This window comes from Chlorocebus sabaeus, chromosome 20 (genome assembly GCF_047675955.1).
Source record: "Chlorocebus sabaeus isolate Y175 chromosome 20, mChlSab1.0.hap1, whole genome shotgun sequence".
In the NCBI taxonomy this organism is placed as follows: domain Eukaryota; kingdom Metazoa; phylum Chordata; class Mammalia; order Primates; family Cercopithecidae; genus Chlorocebus; species Chlorocebus sabaeus.
In genome coordinates this window covers 6,595,699-6,615,976 of record NC_132923.1, presented here as the reverse complement: position 1 = coordinate 6,615,976, position 20,278 = coordinate 6,595,699, and the positions used below count along the sequence as shown (strand labels likewise).

At 53.4% G+C, this 20,278-nt stretch overlaps 1 protein-coding gene across 1 annotated transcript; it reads right to left on the bottom strand.

The window, feature by feature from the left end:
• Positions 1 to 308: 308 nt before the first annotated feature.
• Positions 309 to 5,794, bottom strand: CRABP2 (cellular retinoic acid binding protein 2). The gene is made up of 4 exons (XM_007976731.3): positions 5,588 to 5,794; positions 1,583 to 1,761; positions 1,250 to 1,366; positions 309 to 782 (listed from the first exon to the last, which is right to left on the bottom strand). The coding sequence occupies exons 1-4, from the start codon at positions 5,655 to 5,657 to the stop codon at positions 732 to 734; spliced, it is 417 nt and encodes a 138-aa protein (XP_007974922.1). The 5' UTR covers positions 5,658 to 5,794; the 3' UTR covers positions 309 to 731.
• Between the last annotated feature and the right edge of the window lie 14,484 nt (positions 5,795 to 20,278).

Here is a 20,278-nt window from a genome sequence, read left to right as displayed (position 1 = left end):
GTGGGAGTCAGCTCCTCAGAGCCCAGTGCCCCAGCTGAGAGGTCAGGAGGAGGAGACCCTGGTGACCTTGGAGGCCAGAGCAGGACACCAAGGAGGGACCTTGGAGGAGGGAATGCAGAGGTGAGGCATGTGGATTCAGCAGCAAATGAAGGGGTGGTGGTTAACAGGGTGACCAGAAGGACTGTTCCCTCCTGTCGTGTAACTCAGTTCCATGCTGTAGAAACACAAGTCTTTCCCACACTACATTTCAGAGGCAAGGTTGAACTCAGGTGACTTATCTACCCCCTGCCCAATGAGCCAGAGACAGGTTTTATTTTTTTAAAACATTTTAATAAAATTAACAAATAAATATTCTAAACTGTATAGGCTACAGGGACAAAGGGTAGAAGCCAGAGGGCCAATCTTTCCTGCTCAGGCCCTCAGGTCTCCTTTAGAGAGACCCTGCTCTGGCCTGGTTTGGGGCTAGGACTGCTGACTTGGGGAGGCAGGGAGTGAACCCGGAATGGGTGATCTGGGCTCTTGCAAGCCATTCCTCTTTGTTGGTGTATACGGGAGGAGAGAAGAGGTCAAAGAAAGCAAGACCTTGCAAGAGGCATCCCAGTGACCCCTAGAAGTGACTGGGGTAAGGGGAGCACTATCCTAGAAGAAGGGAGTGGGAGGGAGGGGGCAGTGAAGCAGGGCGGTGAGCCTGGCCAGTGGTGGGCTCTGGCCGCCATTCTACCCGTGGTCACTCACTCTCGGACGTAGACCCTGGTGCACACAACATCATCCGCCGTCATGGTCTGGAAGGACAGAGTAGTTGTTAGCCTGAGAGGCCCCTGGGGTCCTGTGGCTTTGGAGGGGAGGGTTGAATGGAGGTATTCTGCTTGGCCTCCAGGTCCAAACCTGCTTCTTGGCTCAAGACCAATAGATAGGAGCTGGTCCCAGAATACCCAGGTATCACTGGAGGGAGGATGGCAATAGAGGGGCCTGTCCTCCTCCTCGAGCCAGGAAGATCTCCCTGGAGAGCTGCTGGGACGCCTCAGTACATGCCCTTTGCTTTGCATAAAAGGAACAACAACCATTTCTAATTCACACAGGGCACTGTATGGCATAGGGACACCTTAGTTCTGTCCAAGCAGTCCCATCAGGAGGGTGCGGAGTCAAGCTGTGGTTGTTCTTGAGTCTCCTGCACCCTGGGGTCTCCCAGAGAATCTCGGAATTTATCTAGGGCTGGGTTTGCTATTAGTGGGGAGGAGCCAGGACTTACCAGGATCAGCTCCCCATCATTGGTCAGTTCTCTGGTCCACGAGGTCTTGGGGCCCTCTCCCTTCAGGAGCTTCTGCTCACAGACCATTTTATTCTCGCTCTCCCATTTCACCAGGCTCTGCAAGAGACAGGTAGCCAAGTGAGCTGGGCCCATAGCAGGCGCAATGCAGTGACAGGGATAAGGGAGAGAGCCCCTTTCTAGCCCCCACCACTACTTAGGGATTTTCCCTAGTGGGAACAGAGAGAAGCTAGGAGTTAACTGCTAGCCTGGAAAATGGTAAGTTGAGAGGCAGGGCAATGATGCCATGACCCTGGAGCCCCTCTTGGCACTCACCTTACAGGGCCTCCCATCCACAGTCTGCTCCTCAAACTCCTCCCCAACCTTGAAGTTAATCTCTGTGGTGCGCACGGTGGTGGAGGTTTTGATGTAGAAAGTGTCTCCCTCCTGTTTGATCTCCACTGCTGGCTTGGACGCTGCAGCCACAGCAATCTTCCTCAGCATCACATTCACCCCTGTGGGGAGAGTGGAGAGGCTCACCTTTTGGGGGGCTTTGGGCACCTCTCTCACACCCTCCCCATGAGACAGTTGGAGCAGGCTGATTTGTGACTTGCTTGGGGTGGGTGTGTTGGGGGGTGCATCTGCCTGGTGCCTGGGTGTCTAGGAAAGTGCCTTGAAGGAGATGGCAGGCAGTGCAGCCCTGAAAGATGAGGGGGTTTAGGGAGGAGAGGGAGAGAGGCAGTGGCCTGCCCCTGGGGGTCCTGTTCCCAGCTGTGGCCCCACCTTATTGAGTTAGCAGGCCTGGATTGGGCTCCCCATGTCTCAGCTCTTCAGTCCTGGAATGTCCAGGGGCAGCTTCTCCCCAGCCCCCTGCCCAACAAACATCCTGCTACCGGCTCTGGTTGTCTCTGTTTACTTCACTTTTAGCCTTTTGTCTACCCTGTTGACAGCTCATCGGAGTCACTGGGTCTGTACCCCTGGCCAAGCACAGGCCAGGCCCCATCACTCATGTCCTGGGAAGTAGGAACCATTTCCCTCTCTGCCCTATTTACCCACCCTATCTAGTACTAGATAGGTCTTCATTTGCCCAATTTCTGCCCCATTCAAAAATGAGGAGCAGAGATTCCCAGCAACGAAAGAGGGCAGGGGCAGTTACTTCCCTCTACAGAATGGTCAGCAGCCTGGGAAGACAGAGGCTTTGGAGTAAGGTCATTAGGCTGTGATTTCCTCCTGGCTCAGCCCCCTTGCAGGCTGGGTGACCCTGAGCAAATGGCTTAACCACCCTGAGCCTTAGATTCCTCAATTGTAAAATGAAAATAACAGCTTCTTAAAAAGCCAATCAAGGTTGGGTACAGTGGCTCACACCTATAATCCCAGCAGTTTTCGAGGCCAAGGCAGGTGGATTGTTTGAGCGTTGTAGTGAACCGAGATCATGCCACTGCACTCCAGCCTGGGCGACAGAGTAAGACTCTGCCTCAAAAACAAAACAAAACAAAACAAAAAATGTCCAGGAGCAGTGGCTCACGCCTGTAACCCCAACACTTTGGGAGGCCGAGGTGGGTGGATCATCTGAGGTTGGGAGTTTGAGACCAGCCTGACCAATGTGGAGAAACCCCATCTCTACTAAAAACACAAAATTAGCTGGGCATGGAGGCACATGCCTGTGATCGCAGCTACTCATGAGGCTGAGGCAGGAGAATCACTTGAATCTAGAGGCAGAGGTTGTGGTGAGTCAAGATTGTGCCATTGCACTCCAGCCTGGGCAAAAAGAGCAAAACTCTGTCTCAAAAAAATAAATAAATAAAAAATAGCCAATCGGAATAGTATGTGTTTAGGACTCAGCACACACAGTGCCAGGCATATGCTTAAGTTTTCAGGAAACAGTAGCTATTATTGTTGGTATTATTTTTACTGATAAAAGGAAGGCAAAGGGTCAGGTGCCATGGCTCATGCCTGTAATCCCAGCACTTTGGGAGGCCAAGGCAGGAGGACTGCTTAAGCCTAGAAGTTTGAGACCAGATTGAGCAACATAGTGAGATCCCACCACTAAAAAAAAAAAAGGAAAACAAAAGCTGGGGTTCAGACAAAGCTCCCTTCATTAGGCACCGTGCTCATCTGCCCTTCTGGAAGACTCCCATATCCCTGTCCCCTCAAGGGAACCCCCTCTGCTGTGAGAAGAAGGGATAGAAAAGGAGCCTGCCCTCCCCGCTCTTGTGATGTGTCCCCTACTTCAGGACCCCCCACTCCCCTCACAGGGTCTGGCTATCTCATTCAGCCTCTGTGAATTCAGACTCTCTGTGCACCTCCATATCCCAGCCCAGTTTGGACCCCTTCTCTCTGTTCCCCAGTTATTAACCAAAGTGGGGGAGATAGGAGACAGCACCCCTCTGAAAGGAAGATGTGCAGAGCAGGGGGCCTCTCTGGATGGGCTCCAGGTCTAAGCTCCACACACCCACCTCACCTGGCCTGATCTGCCGCCCTGTCCTGGAGTACAGGCAGGGATGCACTAGGTGGGGGTGAAAGGGCCCTCCGCCAGGCAGCAGGATTTCCCTGCCCCTGATCTGGCCAACTCCCTGGCCCTCCTCCAGACCTGGGTTCCTAGAGAAACAAATCCTCTTTCCCCTCAGCGCCAAAGCATAGCTACCCTACTCCAAACAGAAGAGAGAGGGAGAGAGGAAGCCTTGTCCCTGGGGAGCCCAGGACCCCATGGTTGGCTGCTGAACTCTTGGGTCTAGGGAGAAATGACTGAGGTTCCCAAGTCTTATTGAGATAGACCCTTGACTAGAGCTAAGAGAGCTGTGCCGGGACCGAAGTTCCTGCAGAAGTAAGGCTGGGTTCAGAGGAGACATCCCTTCAGCGAGCCCCTGGTGCCTGTGGAGCTGGGGGCCCAGCTCAGCCGGCCTTGACTGGCTCAGGACTGTGTTTGTCTAACGGATCTGTTTTTAATCTCCCCCCTGCAGGGCCTGAGGAGGGCACGTGGCTCAGAGAGACCCTGCAGAGAGGACAAACAGACTGAAGACAGACAGCAGGATTGGGGCCTTGAATCTTATTCTTCAGCTGGGACCTGGGGGTGTGCCAGGCCACCACCTCATCCACTGGGGACAGGAGCCAGAATCCAGAGAAGATGAGGAGGGAGTGGCATCTAGGCTTTCCAAAGAGAAAACTTCTATCTTTTCGTCTTTAAGTTCAGCAAGGACAGAGCGAAAAAGACTGATATGACTCCAAGAAGTATTGTGGTTAGATAGCAGGAAGAACCAACAGCAAGGAAAGATGGAGATTCCTGCTCTCTCTGCAACATTCCAGACCCTTCTTAGATCCAGTCTCACTCCTATAGTCCAGGGTGCTCTCCCTTCCTACCCCCTTGCCCAGCCCAGCCCAACTACCCTCTCTCTGTTCAGTGCAGGAATTGAAGGCAGCAGGCCTGTCTTTATGCTCCCAGTGACTGGGGTCCTTAACTATCGTCCATCTCTCCCCCAGAGCCCCAGATGTCTAGCCCAGTTGGCCCAGAGAGCACACAGAAAGTGGGCTGGGAAAGTGGGAAGGGCAGTCTGGATTGACTTTGTTTTCCCCACCTTTGACAAACACACCCAGTTGGGCTGCAGCTGATCTACCGTGTGTGGAGGGAGGTGGGAACCTAGATTTTTGGAAATGTGGGATTGGGGTTTCACACGAAACCATTTGTTGAAATCCAAGAAAGTGATAATTATCCCTAGCGATTTTAGAACTCTGGAGCTGCTCGTTGTAGTAAAATACTTGTCTCACAGATGGGGGGTAGGGAGAGTAGAGTGGAAAGTGCAGACGGGAAGGAAAGGCGAGCTCAGGGGGCGCTGGGGCGGCAGATCACCTGGTAGGCAGAGCTGGGCGCCTAGGGGTAATGAGCCTGCTCTGGGGATTGAGTTACCGAGGGGGGCACCGGGAAGGAGATTGGAATGTGTCCGAGCGGCTGGGCAGGTTAGGGAACCGGGCTCCCAGTCTGGATGCAGGGTTCGTGGCTCCACCAGCCCGCAGTTTCTGAACTGCGGACAGCCAGGTGCCTCGGCTCGCCGAGTCCGGCCGCTGAGGCCAGCCTCCCCTTCCCCCAGAGGCCAACCTCGCGCTTCTGGTTTCTACGTGATTCACAGGCTGTGAGTCACCGCAGTGCTGGCACCGGTGGGCCCCCGCAGGAGAAAGCGGGATTTAGGCGTCGTGCCCAGCGCCCCGGGACCCGGACGCCTGGCACGTTTTTCAGTGATGCAGGCGCCCAGTGTCTCACGCCCTGTGGTCCCGCTTTCTTTTTCATCCCCACCTTCGAGGACTCCAGAGCCCCCCTTGCCCCACCTGGGCCCTCGAACATTTCCTTACCCAGCACTTTGAGCAAATCCTCGAAGTTTTCCGATCGGATGATTTTCCAATTGCCAGAGAAGTTGGGCATGGTGGCGGCGCGGGTGGTGGTCCCCTTAGACCCCTAGGCTGGAGCACTGGACACTGTCTTTTAGTCAAAAGAGACGTCGCCGTCGCCGAGTCGTGAGGTTCAGGAACCAAGATACGACCAGGGACAACCCCAAAGCTGGCCTGGGCTCCTGCGCGGACAGCTTTTGTACCCTGTGCGGAACCGCCCCTGCCCAGGATTGAAGCGGCCCCGCCCTCTGCTCCGCCCCCTCCCCCACTTGGGGGGGCCCTGCGCCCCCGCCACCAACCTCTGGATCTAGCCGGTGTGTGGGTCCAGGCTTCTCTGGGGACCGAGATAGCCTGCTCCTGCTCTAGTGAGTGGATGGGGAAGCGGATGCAAAGCCTGCACTTGAATTGCGCTGTCCGCCTAGGCGCGGGGAGCCAGCTGCGGGCGCAGATGCTCAGGGCTCTTGTATGGCTGTCCCCCACCAGAGTTCCTCACGTCTCGCCTGTTCGCCACCCATCCCCAACCTGACTCGGGGGATGCATTCAACTCCTTGGCGCTGGACACCTGGCGACCCCACCCGCGGGCGGATCCCAGATCTTGAGCCGTAGCTGACCGGGGGAAGTGGGCAACTGAGCCCTGGCTCCATTGAAGCCTGAACTGGATCCAGTGGGACCACTTCGAACTCAGAGAGGGGCGGGGGAGCTCCGGGGTTCTGGGGGATTAGGGATCTAAGTGAGGCAACGGCGCCCCCTGCTGGAACAACTAGGAGAGGCTGGGCGGGGGTGGCACGGTCCCCCCACCACTCCACCCTGCTTCGGGCTCACGTAGTGCCTGGGGACTCTGGAAGTAGTCGCCAGGCGACTCGCTCCCCTTAATGGGCTGGGCGGACACTGAAGGGTTAAGCAGGAGCCCAGGGCGCGAGGCTGGGAGGGCAGAGGTCACAGTCAATCACTTGACGCGAGGTCTTTATTAAAGCGCTTTCTCTGTCGCTTCACTCCCCAGACCCCGAGGGGGTCTCCGTAGGCGGAAGGGAGGGAGGCGGGGACAGAGGCGCGGAGCCCTGGCGAGCTGCGCCGCCACCAAGATAGGAGGGAGGATGGGTGCCCGGGGAGAAGGCGGAGCAGGGTCTCAGGTGTCACCATCCTGAGCTGTAAAACGGGCGGAAGGAGCTACCTCCCCTCCCTTGGCGAGCGGCTTTGAAACGGGAGATCAAAGAGGGTGGGAGGAGGGCAAGGCTTCCTGCAGAGACCCGAGTGGGAGTGGGCGAGACCCCAGTGGAGATGGCAGGGAGACGGAGAAACAGAAACTGAGGTCAGGCAGGGAGCCTCGGAGACAGGCCTGGGACCTGAGGCCGGAAACCGCAGAGGAGCGGAGCCTGGCGGGATGCAGTGATTGGAGCCAAAGGAACCGTCCCGGCGTGTCCAACTCGGGGGGCCCTTCGGACCGGTGGCCCTGGGCGAACCGACGCTGCATCCCATCCCCCACCCTCCCCGGACTCTCCCTCCCAGCTCCTTCTGAGGCGGGAAGAAAAACCCCACATCTGGTCCCAGCCCTGGGTCCCTGCCCCGGCCCCTCCTCGCCAGCGTGGCCAAGGGTGGAGCAGGCAGGCTCTCTCAGATCTCTGAGCCCTTATGCTTAGAACCTAGGAGGGATCTAGGGAGTTGGGGGCTTTGGTGGGAGCTGGGGAGGAGTCTGGAGGAAGATGACCAAAGGAGAGGGGCCAGAGTGACCTCACCATTGAGAACTGAAGGCTGGAGAATGTACTGGGGGGTCGGGCCTCCGGGTTGCAGACAGGGAAATCTGCAGAAATGGGTGGGTGAGAAAATAAAGCAGCTGGGCTGACTGGGCAGCAGGAGGGATGGAGATTCCACTGCAGAAAGGACTTCTCTGTGGGGCCCCGCCTGCAGTAGCCAACAGAGATTTGAAGAAGGGAGCTGAATACTTCAGCCTGGGTTTAGGGGTCCAGGTTTGTGTGGGAGAGCTTATTTGGGGGTGTTTGGGGGGCCTGTGCTTCTGGAAGGAAGAGGGCAGCAGGTCAAGGAGTTCTCTGAGGAAGGACAGACAAAAGCAGAGGTGGTGGAAGGAAGTGGGGTTGGGGGGGTCCCTGGGAAGTGCTTAGGGCCTGGGGTTGCAGGCACAGCCTGAGCTCCTCCCCCATCCTCCCTGCTCAGCAATGCTGTAGGTAAAGGAGGGGGATTAGGCTCTGACAGTGAAATCGGGCTCCTGGCCAAAGGGATGAGGAGAGGCTAGAGGAGGGAACATGGTGGAAACCAGACTCCTGCTGCTCCTCCTTCCCTTCACTGCCCCCTGCCTCCCCAACCCAGGTCATTATGTCCATCTCCACACCACCAGCCTTCTCGAGCCCCCAGCCAGAAGTGCCCAGCCTCCTGCTCAATAGGCATCCCTCCTCCCGCACAACAAAAGGACCAGTGCACTCTCCCCCACAGCCTTGTCAGTGACTAAGGATGTTAAAACCTCACCCAAAAGATGGTCACCAGGATGCAGGAACAGAGTTCATAGGAGGGGGTGATTGGCCCCTCGATGCTAGAGCAGGGGAGCACAGACTGAATGGCTTGGCTGAGGCTGCTGGGGAGGCTAGAGCCAGGGAGTGGGACTCCCTGGGTTGGGGGCAGGGAGACCTGGGCCCACTCTCCTCTCCTCACTTCCCCACTTCCCCCACCAGCCCACCGGCCATGATTTCCAAAGAGACAGAAGAAAGACAAAGGGAAGCCGGGCTGGGAGAGGAATTCTTTCCAGATGTTAGCATTTGCGGTTTGGCAGCTCTGGGCCTGAGCTCCAGCTCCAGCCCTAGCATCCCAACCCTGGCTGAGGGAGGTGGGTAGGGGGTCTAAGCAGGGTGCTGAATAGCTGAGGCTGAGGTCTCACCCTCTAGCAGCCCTGTTACTCCAGGGAGCAGCAGGCGCGGAGGGTGCTTAGGAAAGATGCTGGGGAAGGGAACTTGGGGAGGCTGAGGGGTGGGAGATGAGAGTGTGGAGGGGCTTGGGGGAGGGGACTAACCGAGGAGGAGGATGGAGATGCCTAGAGGCAAGGAGCAGGGGCTAGGACCCTGGAAGCAGGCAATGGGGAGGAGCTGCAACCTTCATCAGCCACTCAGTCACAAACAACTGGCTTTAATTTCCCGCTGGGATCAATAAGGAGAAGGAATTTCCCAGTGCCTCTGGCCTTTTAATTATGACCAAATCTGCTACAGATCTGCCCAGGGTGACCCTTTGCAGGAGCTTTAGTCATAACCCTCTTGGGCCCCCCCAGGAATTTGGAGACTCAGTGAGGGGAGGGTGCAAAGTTGATGAGAAAAGCTGGGCGGGGGGCAGAGGTGGGATAGGTAGGGGTGGAGTGAGGAGGAAACAAGCTTAGAGACTTAGGAGAGCAACATTCTGGGGCTTTGTTCCATGGTGGTGTGGCTAAAAGGAAGGTGGCTGGTCTTACACCTGAAGGAATAGAGATGGGCAGGAGAGGGCTCCTGGATGGTGAAGAGTGTGAGTGGGTGTAGATGTGTGTATAACTCAGGGGTCTAGGACCTGGGGAGAGGAGACCCCCCTCCCCTCTCCATTACTTCCTTGAGGCTAGCAGGGAGAAGGAGTGACCACCCAGCCCAGCCGCCGGAGAGGGAAGGGTTGACTGGGGATGGGAAGTGTGGGAGAGTGATTAAGCCCCCACCCTCACCCCCAACCGGGGCCATGAAGATTCTCTAGCCAAATTCAGCATTTGGAGAAGAACCTCACCCTGGGCAGTGTTATTTCATCTGCTGGGTCAGAGAGTTTGTTGGCTGGAACGCATGTAGAAATTAAACCCAGGTGGGGCTAGACACCTGGGTCTCTGCTACTCAGTGTAGGGGCAGCAGTGAATTCAGGACTTCTACAGAATGCAGGGAAGTCTCAGAGCAGGAGAGAGGGGCCGGGAGCAGCTGGGGCAAGAGAGTTCTGTCTCCTGGCCACTCTGAGCCCTCAGGATTCCACTTAGCACAGAGCACAGACTCAGGCAGGCTGCCTCCCAGTCTGGCCTGATCCTTGGTGCAGAGCAGAGTGCTGCTTTCTGATCTCTCTGGTTTCAGGAGCTCAGCCCTTTTCAAGTCTGAGAAGGCCAGGCTCTGATTTGCCCCAAATGAAATTGTCCTCGCAGCAGGATAAATAGGAGTTAGGCCTGAAAAAAGTTTCCAGCAAACTGAAGTGCAAGCAGGGAGAAGGGTCAGAAATCTAGAAAGGAGGCAACTCATTTCCCAGAAACATTTGGATGCAGGAGAGAAATCATGAAAACTAGGGATGGTTAGGGTAGAGAATCCTGAGTGACCTGGGGAAAGGGGTAACTGGACCCAAAGGCAGGGGATGACAGTAACCTCCAGGGCCAGCCCTGAGGTCTGGCAAAGAGAGGCAGATGTGGCCAGGTAGGGTCAGGACCATAGACTGGGAGGAGGGGGCTGACCAGGATTACAGTCAGATAAGGAGAGGGTCTGCGCAGTACCCAGGTGGCCAGGTGGTGCCTCTGACTTTGACAAGAGGCATTGTGGGCAGACCAGGGAGGATCTGCACAGCACCCAGGCGGTGCCTCTGTTGTTCTTGGCTCTGCCACCTCATTCCCAGCTCCAGCTGCCAACACTCTTCTCAGGGCTGGGCTGGGCTGCTGAGCCTCGGGGAGAGGGAGGAGGTGGGGATGCACTGGTTGAGGGCTTGTCCAGACTGGGTTTCAGTTCCCTGGATGGAGAAGTCAGTCTGCGCAGTGATTTGACCTGCAGTTCAACTCCTCTTGGCTTTTAAGATCCAGTTTCTAGGGCTGGACCCCTCCACCACTCCCACCCTTCACCCTGCACTGGCCTCTTAACCCCTGGCAGCCCAGGGCAGGAGGCCAAAGGTGTAGCCATGGCAAGTTTGGCAAGCTGAACACATGGGTTCGCGTGGCACCTAGAAGTGGCCAGCCCTAGACAAGGTGCACAACCAGCTTGCAGCCTTCGACCTTGCCAGGGCGCTAGACCTAGGGAACACAGGCCACGTCTCAGATACCTCCTCTCCTACCCTCTAAGGATGGGAAATAAAAGATCCAGGGTCTGGGCACCTTCACCTTGCCCCCACCCCCTGGCACTGAGATGATGTGGAGTTTCTGGAGGAAGAAGGAAAAGGTTGGGTGGGGAGTGTGCTGCAAGCGGGGTGGGCACTGGGCCAGATAACTGGATTCTGGGATTCAAGAGGGAAGAGGCAAGAGGAGAGGAGAAAGGCAAGGTCCCAGAGAAGAGGAGACTGAGAGGGGTGCAGGTCTGGGTTTTGAGGTTCTATGTGGGGACAGAAAGAGGATATTGGACTCACTGTCCCTAGGAGGCAGTAGGAGGAGCTAATGGCTCAGCTTCAGGAAGGTGGTCAGCCAGCTTGTGCAGAACTCCTCTCCAAGGCTCCTTGGGGCTCCCATTTCCCTCCTCTCAAGTCCCCAAATGCAGCTCTTGTCTCCAGACAGTGGGACCCAGCAGCCATCCCCCAGCCTACTTCCTAGGGACCTGTGGAAACCAGCTTTCCTAGGGCTTCCAGGGAGGAGGCTGGGGTCCCAGAAGCTGGGAAATAAGGACCAGCTTCCCCAACCTCTGGGCCCTTCCTGCTGCAGACCAGACCCAGGACTGGCAGCCAGGCAGGCCCTTTCCTTAGGGCCAGTGAGTCAGACTCCCGGGAGATAGTCAGAGGTGTTGGGGGATTTGAGCAGAATAAAGGAGGGCCCCAGGAGCCCAGACTCCTGGTCCCCGCCCCCACCCTCCCATCTTGAACTGGCAGGGAATTAAGAAGGGATACAAGAGTTCAGAGTCTGGCCTCTTAGCCAGGCTAGGGCCTTGTCCTTCCAATGACCCCCCACCCCCACCCCTCCTTATAGCAGGGCTGAGAGATGGGCGGGCGGGGGAGGCCCCAGACTGACCTAGCCCTAATGGTTTTCTCTGGGCAGCATGAACAAAATGGGAAAAAGATGTGTGAGGTGGGAAGCTCTGATTTCCTTTCCTCTGCAGGCGCCAGCTCTGGAAAATGTTAGCTGTCAAAGAAAGAGAGACTGAACAGTCTCCCACCTCCCCCTGCCCAGTACTCCTACCCCATCCCATCCGCCAGGGTCCCCCAGCCTGCCTGGATTCCCAAAGGGCACTGAGCTAAGGCCTGTGAATGTCAGAGTTAGCCAGGCTGAGGATGCAAACCCCCCTCAGGAAGCCCCCAACCTCTCCCTGCCTGTGATTCCTCTAACAACCTGGAGCTAGGCATCCAAGTGGGTGCTTTGGAACTTGAGGATCCGCAGGGACACGTCCCTGGGGGATCAAAGGAGCCAGCAGCTCCTGAATTTCACAGCTGCCAAACTCCTGCCACAGTCTCAGCCTCCTAAATCCCAGAGCTCAGGGACTGTCAGTGCCAGGTTTCCAGGTTTCCAGATGATCTGGGTATTTGTTTGTTTGTTTATTTTTTTGAGACAGTCTCACTCTGCTGCCCAGGTTGGAATGCAGTGGCACAATCGTAGCTCACTGCAGCCTCGAACTCCTAGGCTCAAGTGATCCTCCCACCTTAGCCTCCTGAGTAGTTGGGACTACAGGCATGCACCACCACGTCCAGCTAACTTAACAATTTTGGTTTTTTGTAGAGATGGGGGTCTCGCTATGTTGCCCAGGCTGGTCTCAAACTCCTGGCCTCAAGCAATCCTCCCACTTCGGCCTCCCAAACCATTGAGATTACAGGCAGACATGAGCCACTGCACCTGGCCTGATCTGGCTATTTGGTGGATCAGTCTTCCCACTGAGCCCACAGTAACTATCCTAGAGAGGGAGCCCGCCAGATCCAGGACACTCACTGGGTGCACCTTTCTCGTTACTTGAGGGCACTTATGGTCTCTGTGGGCCAAATCTCCTCATAAGCTCTCTGATCCTCAGGTGCTGGTCTCCCAGGAGTCCCAGGGAATTTATTCCAAAGCTGGGAAGGGGCAGTCCCTGCGGTAGAGTGGAGGGGGAGAGAGAGAGAGAGAGAGAGAGCATGCTTGTGCACATGTGGCTGAGGAAGCCACCAGAATACTCTGCCCTTACCCCAGTCCTGGCCCCTTCATGCTCACCTGAACTCCACCCTCCTACATTCAGGAAACCTCCCCAAGAACTACCCATTCTGCCAGTCCAACTGGGAGAGCCAGCCACAGCCTTGGGTCTAGAACTGCAGGCTGGATTGTCTGCCTCTGCCTCCCTATCGGCCCTCGTGTGGGCTCCCTCTCCCTCCCCAGCTCCCAGGGCAGGGACAGTCAGTTGCCTTCTTCCTCCTTCAGTTATGGTTTGGATCCCTTTCATGAAATCTTTCCAAAGAAGCAACCAAGCAAGATTCCACCGGGTGCAAGGGAGTAAAGGACCTGACTTTTAAGGAAGCTGCCTCTGGCCTCGGGGAACCAAATGATTGATGATTTACATTTCTGGTGCTGCTATGTGCTCTGGCAGGCAGAGTCAGGGTCACAGACTCGGGCCTGGGAAATGAGTGGCACTTACTCTGGGCCCAGCGCTGTGCAAGAGTTTCCATGTGGTGTCCTGGGTGTGTCTGATTCCAAAGTTTTGCTTTTAAACACTTCAGAATGGAATTTGGTTGAGCCTGGAAGAGGATTAAGGTGTGCTTGTCTTTCCATGCCAAATTCTTAAAAACACCTTCTCTCTCCACACTTCCCCACCTCTCCAAATCCTATGCATTATATGTACCCTTTGAAAGAAAGCATAGCGGCTGCACACGGTGGCTCACGCCTGTAACCCCAGCACTCTGGGAGGCCGAAGGGGGTGGATCATCTGAGGTCGGGAGTTCGAGACCAGCCTGAGCAACATGGAGAAACCCCGTCTCTACTAAAAAATACAAAATTAGCTGGGCATGGTGGCACATGCCTGTAATCCCAGCTACTTGGGAGGCGGAGGCAAGAGAATCATTTGAACCCAGGAGGTGGAGGTTGCAGTGAGCCCAGATTGTGCCACTGTACTCCAGCCTAGGTGACAGAGTAAGACTCTGTCTCAAAATAAATAAATACCTAAAATAAAATAAAATAAAATAAAAATTAAAAGGAGAGGCCGGCTAGGTGCGTTGACTCACGCCTGTAATCCCAGCACTTTGGGAAGCTGAGGTGGGTGAATCACTAGGTCAGGAGTTCAAGACCCGGCTGGCCAACATGGTGAAACCCCGTCTCTACTAAAAATACAAAAATTAGCTGAGTGTGGTGGTGCATGCCTGTAATTCCAGCGACTCGGGAGGCTGAGGCAGGGGAATCGCTTGAATCTGGGAGGCAGAGGTTGCAGTGAGCCAAGACTGTACCGCCGCACTCCAGCCTGGGCAACAAGAGTGAAACTCTGTCTCAAAAAAAAAAAAAAAAAGCCGTTGTGCGGTAGCTCCCGCCTGTAATCCCAGCACTTTGGGAGGCTGGGGCAGCCCGGCAGATCACCTGAGGTTGGGAGTCTGAGATCAGCCTGGCCAACATAGTGAAACCCTGTCTCTACCAAAAATGCAAAAATTAGCTGGGCATGGTAGCGGATGTGTATAATCTCAGCTATTTGGGAGGCTGAAAGCAGGCGAATCACTTGAACCTGGGAGGCTGAGGTTGCAGTGAGCAGAGATCATGCCATTGCACTCTAGCCTGGGCGACAGAGCAAGACTCTGTATCAGAAATAAATAAATAAATAAATAAATAAATAAAAAAGAGAGTGACACAGCCCTGGTTGAGACAATTATCTCTGGCTGGGAGAGCTCAGAACTCTTTAGTCTTCTCAATTCTTCCTATACCTCGGTTGTCCTCTTAGAAATCCCTCCCCCAAATTCCATTTTTTTTTTTTTTTTGAGATGGAGTCTTACTCTGTTGCCTGACTGGAGTACAGTGGTGTGATCTTGGCTCACTGCAACCTCCGCCTCCTGTGGTCAAGCAAATCTCCTGCCTCAACTTCCTGAGTAGCTGAGATCACAGGAGTGTGCCACCATGACCGGCTAATTTTTGTATTTTTAATAGAGACAGGGTTTTGACCTGTTGGCCAGGCTGGTCTCAAACTCCCAACCTCAGGCGATCCACCCGCCTCGGCCTCCCAAAGTTATTGGATTACAGGCAGGAGCCACCAGGCCCGGCCACCTCCCCCAGATTATTTTTTATTTTTTATTTTTTTTGAGACGGAGTCTCACTCACGTCGCCCAGACTGGAGTACAGTGGCGCGATCTCAGTTCACTGCCACCTCCGCCTCCCAGGTTCAAGTGATTCGCCTGCTTTCAGCCTCCCAAATAGCTGAGATTATACACATCCGCTACCATGCCCAGCTAATTTTTGCATTCTCCTGCCTCAGCCTCCCGAGTAGCTGGGATTACAGGCACGCACCACCACACCCAGCTAATTTTTATTTTTATTTTTATTTATTTATTTATTTATTTTTTTGAGATGGAGTCTCGCTCTGTCGGCCAGGCTGGAGTGCAGTGGCGTGATCTCTGCTCACTGCAAGCTCCACTGCCTCCCGGGTTCACACCATTCTCCTGCCTCAGCCTCCCAAGAAGCTGGGACTACAGGTGCCTGCCACCATGCCCAGCTAATATTTTTGTATTTTTAGTAGAGATGGGGTTTCACTGTGTTAGCTAGGATGATCTCGATCTCCTGACCTCGTGATCTGCCTGCCTCAGCCTCCCAAAGTACTGGGATTACAGGCGTGAGCCACCGCGCCCGGCCTCCCCCAAATTCTTTAAGGGTCATGGCCATGTGCTCATTGTGTCTTTTCCTTTGCTGCATCTGCGCAGCTCAGGTCACTGCGTGTCTACCTCAGCTCCCAATCTTTCTCTGCTTCTAATCCTGCAGCCACCAATGGACCTTCAATGCTTACTCAATACGGATGTCAACTACTTTGTCTCCATCCTGTTTGACGCTGGCCTCTGGACCCACACCCCGTCCTTCCATTGTAGCCTACATAGCCCAACCATATAAACTCTCCCTTTCTACATCTGGGCTGCCAAGTGATGCTTAAAAAAAAAAATCACGATCAACTTGCAGTGCCCCTGCAAATTCAGTTTCTGACAAATCAGGAATTCAATATTGTTCGGCAGCCTTTCCTTAAGTTCCTGGTCAGCTCACTCTCCTGTTCTTCTTGAAGCCCTCTCCAAGCTGTCTTTATTCTTCTCAGTTCATGACCCATTGGCTTTCTCCTCACTCAGCAGACCACTCTGCCTCCAACTGAATGAGATCAAGGTCACTAGGTGATAATCACTTTATTCCACCACCACCCAGAAATATATCTATCTGCCCTTACCCTTTCTTCTTTCCTTTCTTTCCTAGAAGATAAGGTGTCCTTACTGCTGGCCAAGGCTAAGCCTGGGATCCCTCCTGTCTACCCTTTCCGGATCTACTGTAGTATTCATTCACCTGCCCCTTGCCCAGCCACATTATGATCCACTGGCTCCATCCCTAAGTATCTTCAGGCCTCTGCTCCTATAGCGACCCTCACCTGCTTCCCTCCAGAACCAAGAAAGAGCAGTCCACACCCACTTCTCTCCTTCCCCACTTCCAGTTTATCCTCCAACCCACTGCAATTGAGCTTTTTGCTACCTTCCCAACTCCCACCCCAGAGATTGTACAGAGGAGGGGCTACAACAGACCCCTTTGTTTGTTCTTACCTTACCTTACTGACTTCTCCATGAAGTCTGATCTCCTTCTTCCTGGAAAGTCTCCTTGGTTGTCCTCTTACCTGTCTGCTAGCTCTCTCTTAGGCCTCTCTACCTCCAGAAGCTTGTAAGTCCAGGTGTTCCCCTAAACTCTGATTTTGACCTTCTGCCCTTCTTCTTTTTTTTTTTTTTTTTTTTTTGAGGCGGACGGAGTCTCGCTCTGTCACCCACGCTGGAGTTCAATGGTGCCATCTCGGCTCACTGCAACATCTGCCCCCCGGGTTCAAGTGATCCTTCTGCCTCAGCCTCCTGAATAGCTGGGATTACAGGTGTGCACCACCATGCCCAGCTTATTTGTGTTTTTAGTGGAGACCATGTTAGCCAGGCTGGTCTCGAACTCTTGACTTCAAGTGATCTGCTTGCCTCAGCCTCCCAAAGTGCTGGGATTACAGGTGTAAGCTACTGCACCGGGCCAACCTTCTGGTCTTCTTTATATACCTTTCCTGGAAGGCTTCATCCCAATCCAAGTCTTCCATCCCCCTGCTACCCTGTTGTCTTTGAGCCTTAGTTTCTAGCCCCAGATCTCTTTGCTATGCTAAGCTCCAGTCTAGTTATCCAGCTGCTGACTGGATATCTTCAGACAGCTTAAAGTCAACCTAGTAGAATACCTAACACATCTTCAAAATCTGCAGTTCTCTCCAGCATATTCTCTATGTTGGTGAATGGCACCACTACTGTCTACTCACCCTCATTCAGAAATATCAAGTCAACTTTTTTTTTTTTTTTTTTTTTGAGAGACGGAGTTGTGCTCTTGTTGCCCAGGCTGGAGTGCAATGATGTGATCTCCACTCACTGCATCCTCCACCTCCCGGATTCAAGTGATTATCCTGCCTCAGCCTCCTGGGTAGCTGAGATTACAGGCATGCGCCACCACGCCCGGCTAATTTTGTATTTTTAGTAGACATGGGGTTTCTCCATGTTGGTCAGGCTGGTCTTGAACTCCCAACCTCAGGTGATCCACCCGCCTTGGTCTCCCAAAGTGCTGGGAGACCATGAGCCACCATGCTCGGCTCAAGTCAACCTTTTATCTCTTGCCTTGATCTCTGTCTTGTTTTTTATTTTTATTTTTTTTTGAGACGGAGTCTCGCTCTGTCGCCCAGGCTGGAGTGCAGTGGCGCGATCTTGGCTCACTGGAAGCTCCGCCTCCCGGGTTCCCGCCATTCTCCTGCCTCAGTCTCCTGAGTAGCTGGGACTACAGGCGCCTGCCACCACGCCTGGTTAATTTTTTGTAGTTTTTAGTAGAGCCGGGGTTTCACCGTGTTAGCCAGGATGGTCCTGATCTCCTGACCTCGTGATCCACCCGCCTCAGCCTCCGAAAGTGCTGGGATTACAGGTGTGAGCCATCGTGCCCGGCCGATCTCTGTCTTATTGATTCTACCTCCTCGGTGATGCTCAGATGCATCCTCCCGCTTTATTGATTGAGGCCTCCATCATTGCTTATACAAATTATCCCAACAGAATTCATCTCCCGGGCCTTCCTCAATCCAGCTTCCATTTGGTTGCCAGCATCATCTTCCAAAAAAAACCACAGATCTGATCAGATCACTGCCCTGCTTGAAATCCTTCAAAGACTTGGGATGGCACTTGCCACACTGCACTGAAAATAGTTTACTGGTTTCTCTTCTTCAGGTTGCTGTAAGCAACTCAGGGGCAAAGACAATGCCCATTTCCCTAGTGCCTAGCACAATGCCTAACACATAGCAGGTGCTTAATAAATATTTCAGTGGCAAGATTCCAAGTCTTGTGTTAACAGAAGAGCAGGGCAGTGGTTAAGAGCAGAGACTTCAGATTGGCAGACCTGGGAAGTCTGAGTGCCAGCATTGCCAACCTCCAGCTATTTGGCCTGGGAAAGATTTCTTATCTTTTGTCAACCTGTTTCCTCAACTGTTAAATTACAATACCACCTACTTTACAGAGACTGAGATAATGCATCTTCTTACTTATTTTATTATTTTTTTTGAGACAGTCTTGCTCTGTTGCTCAGGCTGGAGTACAGTGGCGTGATCTCGGCTCACTGAGCCTCTGCCTCCCGGGTTCAAGTGATTCTCGTGTCTCAGCCTCTCAAGTAGCTGGGTTACAGCATGCATCACCACACCTGACTAATTTTTTTGTATTTTTAGTAGAGATGGGTTTCTCCATGTTGGCCAGGCTGGTCTTGAACTCCTGGTCTCAACCATCCACCTGTCTTGGCCTCTCAAAGTGCTGGGATTACATGTGTGAGCCACCGCACTGGACTGAGATATTGTATCTAAAGGGGTTGGCACAGTGGCTGGCACAGAGAAGCACTCAATAAATGGTTGCCATTATTATTATTATTGATGATAGCAACCATCAGTTAAATATCAAGGTTAGAAAAAAATCCCAGGATTTTGGCACTAGAACCATTAAGACTCCAAAAATCAAAGTGACTTACTCATGTCACAAATTTAGTAAGTGGCAAAATCAAGTTTGGAACCCATTATCTATGCAAAGTAACTTCTTTAAGCTGTCAGCTCTTTGGTGAAAGTGCTTTGTGACCTACATTACACCCAGACTGTGGATTCAGGATATTCATAGAGGTACCTGGCACATCGCATTCTTAGGTGTTTGTCTCTCTAAACTTGAACTTGGGCTAATGTGCCTTGGGGCAAGTTCATAATTACAGTACTGTTGATCTTTCCTATTGTTGTCCACTGTAATTATCTATTAAACTAGTAATCAAATGATTCCTCCTTGGAGCCTTCCCTAGATAACTTTTTCTTTTTTTTGAGACGGAGTCTTGCTTGGTTGCCCAGGGAAGAGCGCAGTGGCACGATCTCGGCTCACTGCAACCTTCGCCTCCTGAGTTCAGGCAATTCTCCTGCCTCAGCCTCCTGAGTAGCTGGGATTACAGGCAGGTGCCACCATGCCTGGCTAATTTTTCTATTTTTTAGTAAAGACGGGGTTTCACCACGCTGACCAGACTGGTCTTGAACTCCTGACCTTGTGATCCGCCGGCCTCAGCCTCCCAAAGTGCTAGGATTACAGGCGTGAGCCACCGCACCTGGCCTTTTTTTTTTTTTTTTTTTTTGAGACGGAATCTCACTCTGTTGCCCAGGCTGGAGTGCAGTGGCTCGATCTTGGGTCACCGCAAGGCAATTCTCCTGCCTCAGCCTCCTGAGTAGCTGGGACTACAGGCGCCTGCCACCACACCTGGCTAATTTTTTGTTTTTCTAGTATAGACCGTGTTTCACTATGTTGGCCAGGCTGGTCTCAAACTTGAGACCTTGAGATCCACCCACCTTGGCCTCCCAAAGTACTGGGACTACAGGCGTGAGCCACTGTGCCTGGCCGATCACTGGTTCTTAAGGGTAGAGAGATGAGTAGTGCTAATGCCTAAAATCTCAAAATAATGCTCCCTCCCTTCCCCGTTTGAGAACTGCTTTGTTAAGTGAAGTTTTAGACTATCACAAGTATGTTCAGCAGGGTATGTTCTTACACTCTTGTCTTTTCCTAGTCTTACTTGTAGCAGAGGGTCTTTTAGTATTAGAAAACTTCATTATGCCATGAAAAGAATATTACTAGCAAAAGCTTACATGCTGTCATGCATTTGCTCCACGCTGAAAGACCTTAGATTTAATTACTTTTTTTTTGAGACGGAGTCCTCACTCTGTCGCCCAGGCTGCAGTGGAGTTCAGTGGCATGATCTTGGCTCACAGCAACCTCTGCCTCCCGGCTTCAAGCTATCCTCCTGCCTCAGCATCCCGAGTAGCTGGGAATACAGGCATGCGCCCCATGTGCCGGGGACTTTTTTGTAGTTTTGTATTTTTAGTAGAGATGGGGTTTCATGTTGTCCAGTCTGGTCTTAATCTCCTGATCTCAACTGATCTGCCTGTCTTGGTCTCTCAGCGTTGGGATTACGGGTGTGAGCCACTGCATCCAACAAGACCTTAGATTTAAGGCAAAACAGGACTTGCTGACTGGGGTTCAGGCAGCAATCTACAATAGGGTTTGTCCACTATCAACTGAAGTCAGGAC

Excerpts from the sequence above, each read along its gene's own strand:
- CRABP2 (XM_007976731.3), bottom strand. The coding sequence starts at position 5,657 with ATGCCCAACTTCTCTGGCAATTGGAAAATCATCCGATCGGAAAACTTC. Across the intron at positions 1,762-5,587 it reads GGATTTGCTCAAAGTGCTGG|GGGTGAATGTGATGCTGAGG; the intron begins GTAAGGAAATGT and ends CTCTCCCCACAG. Across the intron at positions 1,367-1,582 it reads TGGATGGGAGGCCCTGTAAG|AGCCTGGTGAAATGGGAGAG; the intron begins GTGAGTGCCAAG and ends TGTCTCTTGCAG.